The 13,466-nt window shown below is 39.1% G+C and overlaps 1 protein-coding gene across 1 annotated transcript in view; it reads left to right on the top strand.

The window, feature by feature from the left end:
• LOC139607673 (rho GTPase-activating protein 26-like) overlaps nucleotides 1–13,466 on the top strand; it is an 88,269-nt gene that overhangs the window by 52,603 nt on the left and 22,200 nt on the right. The window contains exons 11-16 of the mRNA XM_071460753.1: nucleotides 1,585–1,663; nucleotides 2,770–2,806; nucleotides 3,113–3,178; nucleotides 5,457–5,531; nucleotides 5,624–5,708; nucleotides 6,768–6,826. Coding sequence (XP_071316854.1) covers nucleotides 1,585–1,663; nucleotides 2,770–2,806; nucleotides 3,113–3,178; nucleotides 5,457–5,531; nucleotides 5,624–5,708; nucleotides 6,768–6,826 — 401 coding nt within the window. The remainder of the gene's footprint in view (nucleotides 1–1,584; nucleotides 1,664–2,769; nucleotides 2,807–3,112; nucleotides 3,179–5,456; nucleotides 5,532–5,623; nucleotides 5,709–6,767; nucleotides 6,827–13,466) is intronic.

Below are 13,466 nucleotides of genomic sequence, written 5' to 3'. Positions count from 1 at the left end.
TAACTTTAAAAATTGGGGACTTGGTATGAATTAATTTATTTCACAGCTTTTGTCACACATACAGTACATTTGAGATTGGAGACATCATGAGATTTTGTCCTAGCAACCACCTGTCATGGCAAACTGTGAGAGAAAGACACAAGCAAGCCAGGACCTGTAGAAAATCATGGAAGCATCATGGCATTTAACACAAGTGTGAATGCTGTCCTCATGTAACAAATTACACCAATATTGACTGGCCTGAGGTGTTTTACATGGTGTAATTACAGGTGAGATACACATGGGGGCGCTGCTCAGTTGAGTTGGGCCTGAAGACAGGAGATTGTGGTTGTTTGTCCTCTCAGGCTTGGCCACCTGCTGTGCCTTGCTTCCCACACTCCTCCTACTCCTCCTCCTCATCCTCCTCCTCCTCCTCCTCCTCCTCCTCCTTCTACTCCTTCTACTCCACCTCCTCCTCCTCCTCCTCCTCCTCCTCCTCATCCCTCCTCCGTCTCTGCCAGCTCTCCCTCAACTTCAACCTTCCCCCCATCAAATCAGCTCACCAATGTCATCATCTCACCCTTTTCCCTCATGTTCCCACATTTCTGCTTTTACTTATAATGAGAGTGTGTGTGCATTTGTTGGTGTGTGTTTGTCTCTAAAACAAGCATACATGCTTCCTGTGTTTATGCAGAAATTCTGTGTGGCTGTCGTTGCACAGACTGACATAAACGGAGGCAATTAAGTCATTTTTTGTATTGTGTTTGTGTTGCTTCACGTATATTTGTGTGTGTGTGTGTGTGTGTGTGTTTACCTGTGTACAGAATGTGGTTGTACACATCCATCTGAGTACGTCTGAAAGTGTGCGATTGTGTGCTGCTGGTATATCATGATTGAAAGACACTATGTAGTCCGATCCATGTGGAGGGGGTTGTAGTGCTGCTGTGTTGACAATTGAAGGTGAATGTAGCGGTGGTGACAAACTGTACAAGATGGATTGAAAACCAATAGAAGGACATGACTGAGGCTGTGTGTGTATGTGTGTCTGTGTGTGTGTATGCGGATCTTAGATTCAGTTGCTCACTTGAGCAAATCCTCTTAGATATTTTGTGAATTTATAGGTTAAGTTTTTTTCTCCTCTTTTCATCCTTTTATGGAGAAAAAACTGTTGATCGTCTGTTCTTTTTTTCTTTTCTTTTTTTTTTTACTTGAAAGTGATACTGTAGTCACACCTCAGGCACCCATAAATGAATATGCTTTGCTCTTGAATAAGTATGAGATTTGCTTGCAAAGATTCTTCCACACAACTGTGTTAGTCTGAAGAAGGGTAACAAGCTTTTTAAATGAAATATTTTTATTTTTTCAAGTGTGTTTTTACTTTTAATAATAGACAGATTATACTCCAGAGGTAGTAGCTCTGTGTTTGAAGTATGATGTTGTGATTCTAGCTGTATGGATTTGCATTTTAACGGACAATGTTTGCCACTGGCCTTGATATTTGATAAGCCAATGTGGCCTTGCGTGTGTCTGTCTGTGTGTGTGTGTGTGTGTGTGTGTGTCTGTGTGTGTGTGTTTGTGTGTGTTTATGTGTGTGTGTGTGTGAAGGTCGGGAGTAATCACAATGCAGGCTCTGTCAGAAGAAGACCGCAGGTTGTGGATGGAGGCCATGGATGGGAGAGAACCGGTAGGTTACCACGGTTACCGGTTTGCTCTGATGTGACACACACAAAGACAGTGAATGACAGAGACGGAGAGGGACAACATGTCCGCTAAGCAAAACAACATTAAAAATAATTTTGTCACACTGGTCTGACCTCAGCAGCTTCTCCTCAGTACATTATTTCAGTACGTTTGTCACCTGTTAACATAAAGCAGGGGTTTCCGATCAGGGGCTCCTTTAAGGAGTCTCAAGATAAATCCGAGGAGACACATGATGATTAATGGGATTGGGAAAGGAGGAGAAACACAACGGTTTACCTGATGTTTTCTTGTGAAATACTGGTTAATTTAGCTACTTTAAGTCTCCAACAATGAAGCAATCTTAGAGGGCTAGAAGGAAAAATCAATGTTAGGCGGAGCTGGCCACAGCTTGTTTACATACACCATACAACCAGCAGTAAGGACTCAAACAGTCAGTGTCATGTGGAGGGTCATGAACCAGAAAGGCTTGGGAACCTCAGGTGCAGAGCCTTTATCCCATAGATAATGTTGGTGTTTATGTTCCTAATAGGACAGTTGACTGACAGCCGGTCTCCCCAACACTTCTTAATCTTAAGCTCTTTCACCCTAAGGCTGGAAGTGTGTGTTATTGTGCTGCTTTCCACACTCTCATTTAATCGCGTTCATGTCCAGACACCTTCCTCATCCTCATGTCTACATTCAAACATGCAAAGGTAATCGCCGTCCATAAACCCACCACGTGTTGGAGCAAGCAGTGGCTTCTCTGACTGTCTGTAATAAAATGAGAAATGTTGATGCTCTTGTTTCACTCTTCAGGTCTTGCCCACCTTTTGTCATTCTCTGTGGCTGAACTCTCTACCTTTACACTGAGAGTCAATAAAAACCCCCCACTTACCGCAGCCACACAATGCCACCTCTCAGAAAAACAGGGTGGATGTGCGTTTGAACACACACAATCATACAAAACCTGTGATATATATATATATATATATATATATATATATATATATATATATATATATATATATATATATATATATATATATATATATATTGCATATATGTGGCATTATTATGTGTTGAAGGAGTTTGTGTGTTCTCTCTGTGCAGGTGTACAATCTGAACAAAGACAACCAGGCTGAAGGCAGTAAGTAGCTTTACGTGGGATTCATTAACTGTTTAGATTCATGTACAGCATTAGTTATCATTGTCCTCTGACTTTCAATATTGGCAGGGTTAGGAAAAAATATTCAGAATTCTCTGTATGTTTATGTATTTGTGGCCTGAGTAATTCAGTATGTCTAAAATATGTGTTGGGCATTATTTAAATTCTTAATACACAGCCATCCTGTTTTGCAAATCAACGCAAATGTAAATCAAAAATCATTTTTTTCTGACCCTGACTCATCTCACCGTGATGGCTCACACTCGCTCTGTTTGTGTCTTCCTTCAGTGGCCCAGCTGGATGTCATTGGGTTCAACGTGATGAAAAAATTCATCTATGCAGTAGAGACTCGAGGTACGATGTTAACTCAGATTCTGTGGATTTCCTGCTTCTTTAGAATGATACACTGTAGTTTTCTGTCAGATTCAGTCCAGATCTGCTCTTTCTGTGTCACAACACAGTGCTGCACAGCCATCGACAGCACTCGACAATATGATTTCAGCCAATGTCACTGAATTTTTAAAATCTCAGTCATTCATGTTATGCAGATGACATGGAAATGTGTGTCCCATTAAAGACTTGAAGAGGCCAACTTTGGTGTGTCTGAAATGAAATGCTAGATGTCCCAAACCTTTGTCCAGCTAAATAAAAAAAACACAAAACAATATTTTTGGTCCTCCAAAAGAATTTACAAAAACATCTTCCACTTACATTGAGACAGTATTGCTCCCCTACAAGCCAGAGCACTGCATTAGATCCTGTCAGTCCTAAAATATGACTCAGGACTCGGACTAGCAGTCAAGGCCCTTCAGCTCTGCAACTTGTAAAACATAACTAATTAAAATCCTTTATTACTGAAAAACTGAGTTAATATAAGATAAGATAAGATAAGATAAGATAAGCTCGCCTTTATTAGCCCCACAGTGGGTAAATTCACAGTGTTACAGCATCAAAGTGGCAGTGCAGAGAACAGGAAAGCTGCAGAAACTGCAATAACAAATATTTAGAACGATAAATAATAACAATATAATAATTTGCTAAATAAATGTAGATACAAAAAATTACATATTTACAACAACAGTAGCTAATGCATGAGGTTGTTACGGTGGTGAGTTGTCCGTTCCTGATGTGTGGTTACTGAGCACAGTGTTTGTTGTAAAGTCTGACAGCATTAAATAATATAAATGCCAACCATGATTTATGTGGACAGACATACAGTACATGGATATACTGTCAAAATAAATAATATTTTCATGACTTCAGTGAGCTCATTAGTTGATGATAGGGAGACACTTAGCATGTTAGGCTAGTATGAAATCACATCACATTATATACAATATAAAGCAGACTGGAAAAGAAAGTGTCTATGTAGTGCTGCCAGACATACAGTATGTATACACTATATATTAAGCGAGTAGGTACACAGCTATGCAGCGAGCTAAACACACTTCCAATGAAGATTAAAGGATTGCTTTTGAGGTTTCTACTGGAGGCAAATGTGAAACTATGAGGACAGCACTGGAAAAAGTCAGTGGTAGAAAACAATTGAGATTCCATGAATAACAGTAGTAGACAAAAGGTGGTCACAATATTAGCATCTAATTATCTGTCACATTATTTACATTTGAGTGTCAGAAAGAAAGAAAGCATCAAAGATCAACATTAAGCTCTCATAGAAAGCACAAAACAATAATCTAGTAAGTAGATGTGCACACAAGAGTCCACAAGAGTAAATGTAAAAAGACTAAAATACATAGCAGTTCTCCAAGTTATTAACATTAGCTCCAGACAGCCAATCCTAGAAAAACTAAATTCTACTAAATCACAAACCTGCTGCTATAAAAAGGAACATACAGATAATACTTCAACAGGAGCATATATTTCTTATAAAAGAGATACAGTATTAAATCTCAAGAGTCTTCTAAGTGGTAAATAAATAAATACATAAACGTTATTGAGTTGTGCACAGTAGGAAAATATAGTTCAGTGCACTAAGCTCAGCATCATGTACCACACAAGCTGTTGGTAAAGGGTGGTTTGAAATGACTGGTGTCAAAGGTCGCCTTTCTGCGGGTTCTAAACCCTGTACTGTTGAGTGTGTTGTCTTCTAATGCATCTGGACGTCCCCTCTCCACACACGCTCTTCGAAAATGTCACAGTAATGATCCACATGTGTAATAATATTACCTTTTACCTTCATCCTCGCACAGAGAGGGTCCATTAATACACACTCTTTGGCTGTTCATTGCTTGGCATACACATTTACATTTAGATTGTATGTAATGATGGCCTTGTGTTTCTCAGCCACCAGGAGTATTTTTTTTACATGAGGGACATTTATGTAAATAAAAGTGGTGCAAAAACGATGGATATTGAAAAATTAAATGTTAAGGCAAATGTACATGCTGAAATTACCTGAATTGTACAAAACTGATTTGTCATTAAAGTAAACCTGCTGCCCTGCTCTTGACCCTGATAAAAATGCATGTTTATGGTTGTATATAAATGGATGATGTAGGTTACCTTGAATTGAGCAATTGAGGAAACGTGGGCATGTGTATTATATTTCAGATTGATCAAAATTTCCATTGAATAAGAATAAGAATAACTCCTCTCCTCTCCTCTCCTCCAGGCATTGATGAGCAGGGCTTGTACAGAATTGTTGGCGTCAACTCCAGAGTACAAAAACTACTGAGCCTGGCTATGGGTAAAGACCAAAACACACTTATTCAGTCAAACTAAAAATAAAATCTGTTTTCTGTTCCATAATTTTTTTTTTTTTTTCATATTTTCCATCAGATCCTAAAACGTGTGCCGACGTGGAGCTTGAAAACCCAGAGTGGGAGATTAAGACTATCACGAGTGCTATCAAGCACTATCTCAGGTTTGTGTGAAAAGGCTCATATAAAATGCATATATTAAGTATAACTGTAACAATAGAAGATCCTGTGAAGCAGGTGGACACTACATGGTTCTATAGTAATAAAAAAACATCCAAACTATTCTACTTAGAAGAATCTTGTCATTAAATTGTTTTAGTATTCAAAGATTAAGAGCGTTTTTGTGTTTTTTACATCCCATGGTGAGTGGATTCCTCATGTCTGTGAATTATCTCTCATTCTAAAATTACAGTACTTTTATTTTCTTTTCATTCATACTGTGCAAGTTTATACATATTGCTGCTCTGGTTGTTGTGCAGTGTAAAATGGATCTGTGGCCTGGATTGTTAACTATTCTGTTTATTCATTCAGTATTTGCTGTATTTTCTTGTTAGACCTGTTTTATTTATTTTCTAAAACTTTAGTTTACTTTTATAGAAGAGTTGTTCTTAGTACAGATGCTCTGTTTCAGCAGTGTTGCACTTATGATCAATGATAAAGCCACAGTCTACCTGCTGGCCACTGTATAGTAGCTGACTTTTAAATGACTTCCTCTCAACAGTTGGTAATGAGGGAATCAGGATTGTGGGAGGTGGGAACAGGCAGCTCAGTGGAATGAGTATAGGTGTTCAAGCTGTGCTCAGTTTGCTGTAGCTGAATGAATCTACACTATACGCTACTCACACAAACACACAGGTACACAAACGCTCACATGTTGACACATTCATGTGCATACAGTACACACACACCCACATGCACTTCTTTGGCACAACATATTCACGCCTAATGTCTACACTCGTACACAGCACACACAAACACACTCTCACAGCATTAGCACCTCAGGTCAGGTGCCATTGAGAACCAGTAAGAAGCATTACACTCCTCAGGCAGCAGTGATAACCTGATGTCCAGCTGTGCAGGCTGCCATGGTGGAGAAATAAGTACAGTGCTCATCCAGAACTATTCAGATTGATTGATTTCAGCGAAGCGGCCAACCCTAAACTCTTGGTCAGTTTTCCAACCCGACTTTCTCCACCTCACGTCTCCGTCTCCTGTGTTTTCAGAGTGCTGCCCGGACCGCTCATGACGTACCAGTACCAGAGGAGCTTCATCAAAGCTGCCAGTGAGTATGCTCCTTTTACGTATCTGTAACGTGAGTTTAGTTTGCAGAACACAGGCAGGCGAACTCTCCTGCAGTTTGAGGTTTGTTTGATTTCCACTGAGATTATCTATATAAAAACATTGCAAACAGGTATTCCAGTGTCACCCTGGACGGAATAACTAGTCTGTACTAAATAAAAGAAACTATGGAGTGCACAATAGACTGTTGAGCAGCCAAGTCTTTATATACATTGTATTTTGCTATTGATTTAAGATGAACTCTTCATGGGACATGTCATGTTGACATGTACAGTTTATAATTGGATTAAATATGATTTTTATTTTAAATATGTATTTTCTTTTGTTTTTGTAATACTTAAACCAGGAATTCTGTCTCTTCTGTCAGTGAAACTGTTTAAACACATTTTTAAAACCCTTTTTCCAGCTCAGATTGGAAAATGAAAGCATCATATGAATCATCATGTGAATGAGGTCATGACTTGCTGTTAAACCAGCTGCCAGTTGAAAATATATGGTTCACCTGCTGAGATTCCAGCGTACCCACTGTGCAACAAGGATGCCTCTGTCTGTCTATTTGGTCTGGTAGTCTAACCCCTGACTGCGCGTCTTTATGTTACGCAAGTCACACAGTATGTTACCGACCTGCTGCGTGCAGTGTGTTCATACAATATATAGATTGAAATCCCACATAAAGACTAAAAGCCTGGGGAGCTGATCTAAAAGTGACAGCCCAGTAAAAGCTTAGTGTTTTGAGGTTTGCTGGGTCAGAGAGCAGCTGCAAAAATGTTTCCTTATTTTGCACCGCCACCTGATGGGTGGGGTGTATTGATTCAGGATAAATAATTTCATAATAATTCACATTCAGCTGTCTTCAAGACAGATTGCCTAAACTCTCCAACTGCAATAATTTCGGTGTATTAGATTCCTCTCATGTGGCTCCTAGGTAACAAAATAAACTTTTGCAAGAGCTAGCTGGGTTTTTTTAGCGTTGGAGACTTTGCATGAAGACTCTAATAGTTTCTGCATCTTGGTGTTGTCTGGCCTAGTTTGATCTGCAGAAGTTTAGTAAAGTTAAGCCTTCTTTTAGCCCTGCTTTGGGCAACCTGGTCCATTTCTGTGTTGCTACTGTATCTTCTTTGTCCTAAATGTGTGAAAATTTGATTTATTCTGGCAAGTTCAGGTGCAGTTCAGTTCAATCCAGTCCAGTCTAGTCTGACAGGATGTGTCAGTGACCTGTTTTCTTTGTTTGTCAGTAGTTAAGCCTCTAGAAGGTTGAGCTGACAGGGGAAGGAACTGCAGGAAATGACCGTGTGTCTCTGGCAGCACAACCAAGAAATGGTTCCTTAGTGAGGCCAACTGGACTGAAGCAGAAAAAGTGTGGTAATGTGTGTATTTGGGGAGAGGAGTAGAGCTATCAGTTACAAACACCAGCTTGGACAACCCATGCTATAATGGTTTTGTAATAACCATAAAATATAAAACATGCTTGCCAGCAATTTGGATAATTTTACACATTTCTATCTCTCATCTCGCCTCGGCTCTTTCCCTCTGGTAAACTTATCTTCTTTCTTTTTCCCCTGCCAATTCATCAGTTTCTGTTTATGCGGCTGTTTGCATTTGCATGTCATGAACTTGTGCGTGGATGCATATCGGCAAGAATGCGTGTCTGCGTGTGAGAGCGCGCTTTTGTATTTTTTACTAGGCAGAATTTTACAGAGGGAGTGAGGTGTTTTGAGGACAGTGTCCTCGGTTGAACTCCCTCTTCCAGCTCCTCCCTTTCCCCTCCTCTCTTTCACGTATCCTTTCCTGCTCCTCCCATCACTCTGCTCACAAATCTCATCTTCCCCTCCTCCTCCAGTTTCGTCTCGGCTTACCCTCTCCCGTCCAGTGCTGCTCTGGGTTTAAATAGCTTGTTTAAGCAGAGAGCAGAGTTGGAGGAAGTAGAGGAGGAGGAAATGGAGTGGAAAAATGGGGAGTGTAAGAGAGGGAAAGATGAAACGGAGGAGTAGGAGGAGACAGGGAAGATGGTGCCACCTGGACTTGAGATACCAGCTTTAGGCATGTGGCAACAAGAAAACACATACAGTAAATACTCTCTCTCCAGTCATTAGTTTTGCTTTCAATATCTTTCTCATCTTTTCTCATTACTTCAGTTACTCCTAATATTTCACCTTTGCTTCTCTCTCTTTCTTATTCCTATCTCCTATCTTACATTTTTTCACTTGTTTTCATGTATAATTGTACGCCCTCCAACTTACTTTTCTTGGACTTTATCTTTCACTCTGCAAGGTGATAAAGACTCAAAAAAGCTGAACCAAACATTAACATTTCTTTAGTTTTTACTTAATATTCAGAACATAAATGAAAGAGATAAAAAGATGAGACATGATATTGTGGCGAAAGGTGATCACCACGAGTTTAATCTAAAGAAGCAAGCAGGCAAATTGACAAAGGTTCTTTTAGGGAAAACAATGTCAAAACCTCTCAAAACCATGTATTGCTGGGGTTTTATTTCTACTTTATCAATCTAACCAAGGGGTTTTTTACACCTGTAATTCCTAATGGAGTGACTTGTTTGCTGCTTGCTTCACAGACCATCGAGATCTCAATGCAGGTTTAGCAGCAGAACCAATTGCACAAAGTGGGGTTTGGTATTTCAGGTGGGAGGTCAAACTTTAAACTGATTACATGGCCCTTCTGTGTCTCTCTTTTGAAAGAGTGAAAAGTGATCAGGTGGATACTTCAGGATAAATATACTGCCTGCTCTTCAAAGCGAAGACGTTTCTGGAGATTTCTTCTCAAACTTCTACCCTCTTGTTATCGATAGAAACTTGTTCATTTTTCCATCCATCCGTTTATCCATTCATTTTCAGCCACTTACCTTTGGACAGGATTGTGGTGGTAGCAGGATAAAGGCAGCAGTGTAATTCACATGAAGTTCTTGTCAGTGGTTGAACAAGGTGTGAAACCTCATTCCCCCAGTACCTTTCCGACATCAGCAATTGGGTGGCTGCATCCGGCAATTTTTATAACTATTTTTTGATGTATTTCTTTGAGATATTTTGTCCGTTTTTAAACAATTTGACCTGTTGAGGAACTGACTGGGATTGAAACGTCATCTTTTTTAACTTAATTTGTGGCTTGGAGTTAGTGTGTTGGACTAACTTTTTTCATTGACACTGCAACGTCCAAGTTTGCTTTCAGGACCATCTGATAGTGTGCAGTGTTATCACCATTTGCATGATTCACTGTGTCCTGCCTTTCTCTTTGATTGCAGGTTTTCATCCCTGTTTGAACCTTTGGAACAGGTATACAGACGTTTGCCTTTAGACATGGATGAAACTAGTCAGTTTCAAATATGCCATGGCCTCAAACAAAGTAGCATAGATACCCTTCTCAGTAACTACTTCCTCTGGCTTCTCCTAGGGGATTCCAAAGCATTCCCAGGCCACATGTGATATGAAATCCCTCCAGCATGATCTGGTCATCATCCAGGGTTTCTCACCAGTTGGATGTATGTGTAAAATCTCAGCCAACAGGCCCCTAGGCGCCATCCTAATCAAGGTTCTGAACAACTCCAGCTGATGTCTTTTTAACACAAATGAAGCAGTGGTTCAACTCCAAGAGCTTTCAGATGTGTGAATTCTTCACCCTGTTTTTAAAGTTACACCCTTTGAAGGAAACTCTTTAAATAGCTTCTAAACACAATCTCATTCTTTTGGTCCCTATCCAAAGCTTCGGACCCTAGATGAGGGTTGTTATGCTGACAAACTGGTAAATTGAAACCTTCACCTTCATGCATAGGCATGTTTTGATCACAGTCATCTGCTACACCGCCCACATTACAGACGATACTGCAGTGACCTACCTGTTGATCTCACACTCCATCTTACCTCTTATTATGTTTTCTTGTTATGATGACATTGTTCTCTTTTGTGCATCACCACATTATCCTTGAAAAAAACGTCAGTGTTGGTCAGAGACAAAGTGTCAATAGACATCACCTTTTAAAACAAGACATTTAATGGTGCATGTACCATTACACATGTACCATGTGCACACAGAACACGGGAGATTTCAAGCAACAGCTCATTAAGAGTTCAAAGCTTGGCCAGCAGTAACATCTCTCCACTTAACAGCGAACCTGCTGGCATTGCTCCCATCGCTGTACTCAATAATGTGTGCTGTGCGTGCATGAATGAATGCAGGCAGTGCTATACTGTTGCTAGCCAGGTGGTGTAAGTCCAGCTTGCATTTAAAACAGCGTTCAAACATTATGCTCTCTCATCTCCTGCAAAATTCTGATCATTTCTGCAAGTGATGGCCAGGCAGCTCCCAGCATGCCTTTCAGTTTTACATGAATGAGAGAACACATAAAAACAGGAAACTGGAGATTTACTTGTCATCCAGGGATTTGTTCTGGGAAGAAACAGGAACTAAGACAAAGACAGATACATGCTGTTTACTCCTACATCAGATTTTTGACAACCTATAAACTGTGGTTGCCTGTTATTGACATGAATGACGTGTACGCTCAAAACACCCTTTAGAGCAGAGAAGTGCTGCAAAATTGGGTGGTTTTGTCACCATACAGCACTTCCAGTTTATGTATAGCCATTTAAAAATATTGATTAGGTTGCTTTGTTAAAACTGTAGATGTTTTGTATTTCTACAGTTTGTTCTGTCTTGTGTATTCCACCACAATATGAATCCAGGCAGCTGATATATAGGATATACTGCACAGGCCAGGAGATGTCAAGTATAAATAATGAATCATAAGAAAGCAGAACAGGTGGTGGCGGTGCTGGAGTTTGTCAAGGATCAGCCGATGGTCTGCAGATGTGGCAAGCACGCTTCATTTACTGTATAAGGGTGTGTATGTGTTTGCTTTCCTGACTTTGATTGTAAAAGTATGTACTCTATACATAATCAAAACCCCTTCTCACTCAAGAGATGCACAAATGAAATTTTGATGAAGTCAGACCCAGACTTGTTTTCGTGGTCTTTTCTTATCTTCGTCAGAGCAAATAGCTGTGAGAAAGGTGGTGATTTACACAAATCTGCATGCATGTATAGCAAGGATGGAGGATGCACTTTATTTCTAATGTGATATTGTGTGTGTAGTAATGATGTGCGGATCGGCTCTGATGTCATCCAAATCCTCATGTATAAAAATATTTCCACTATTTAGGGTGGGACAGTGTTCAGATGTTAAAAGATAAAAAAAAAATAATCCTGGAAACATAGTTTATTTATTTATTTTGTCCATAGAGCTGAAATTCAAGGGGAGAGAGAAAAAGTGATTTTAGAAGGTCGGCGTCTTTGAAGTGATTTTAAGAGTCGAGGCTGCGATGATAAATTCCTTCTGCTTGTTGTAATCACTTGTGACTCAGCACCAAAGCCACTGACCACAGTGTTTCATTGCCACTCAGACTGCGGCTTGTGTGTGTGTGTGTGTGTGTGTGTGTGTGTGTGTGTGTGTGTGTGTGTGTGTGTGTGTGTGTGTGTTTCTGCAGAACCTTACTTTAGAGAAATAAAATTATGTTCTTGTTTATTTCATTGTGAATCATTTTAAATGATTTTTCTTTGATGCAGGTATGGAATTAGTTGACATTAGATCTTGACAGTTAAAGCATAGTTGTAAAGAAAGACAAAGAAAAAAACAAAGACAAAAATAAGTATGTAATTGAATGAAATTATTTTTTTTTTTGTCTTTTTCTATATTCTCTCAATCATATCTACTTGTTGCAACTATGAATTTACAGTCAATCCAAGTGCATTAGAAGTTCAGTATTAAAGTTTTGCATTTTGGGAAAACCTCTTATTTGCTTTTGTGTTGAAATTTTGATGAAAAGATTGATTCCACTCTCATGCCTGTGTGTAGGGCCAAGGTGTGATTAAATCTGTAAAATACAGAACATTGTGATGAAGGATTGTTATCAGAAAGCTAATGCACTGTACCGTGGACACTACTTATTGGTTCCATTCTGTTAAACTTATATAGTGGATAAATTCTATATCAGAATATGGAAGTAAATGTTATGCATTTTAAGAGGAGTGATTTCAAAGCCTAGCTATGTGTTTCCGATGCTAAATTTAAAGTCACTGTTAAATTATTGTTGGAACAACTGTTGTATATTTTACTCTTTCTACTTTTAATGTTTTGTTTACAAGATTAATAACTGTGTTTTACAGTTGTTTTTTGCTTCTTGCTGATACGAAGCACAGTGTAACTAATTTGATAGCTTGTCCACACTTAAGTATAGAAGTACGCAAATCATTTTCCAAAATCTTAGATGATTCTTTCAACACATGATGTTGTTTCAGAATGATTGTTTGTGTTATTTTATATACTCAATGAGAAAGTATCTGTTTCTGTTTGAAATAGTATCTTTGTACTGATGTTATTCCATCACACCCAATTACAACTATTTTCAACATCTGCAGGTGGTCTGGTGGTCTAAGGGCTAGGGCATATATCACATGATCCCAGTTTTTTACTCAAATTAAGGCAAAATGTGAAAACTCTTACAAAATTAAACAATTACAGCTCTGTTCGATTAATCCAATACAAATTAGTAATTAATTAAACATATTCTATTTACCTTTTCTGTCTCTCTCCTGGGATTTGATGGGAAATA

The sequence above is a fragment of the Trachinotus anak genome, unplaced genomic scaffold, assembly GCF_046630095.1.
Source record: "Trachinotus anak isolate AG129_WGS33_773 ecotype Australia unplaced genomic scaffold, CSIRO_AGI_Tana_v1 ptg000024l, whole genome shotgun sequence".
Lineage (NCBI taxonomy): Eukaryota > Metazoa > Chordata > Actinopteri > Carangiformes > Carangidae > Trachinotus > Trachinotus anak.
Note: the sequence above shows the minus strand (reverse complement) of the source record. Positions and strands in the feature narration are given on the sequence as shown.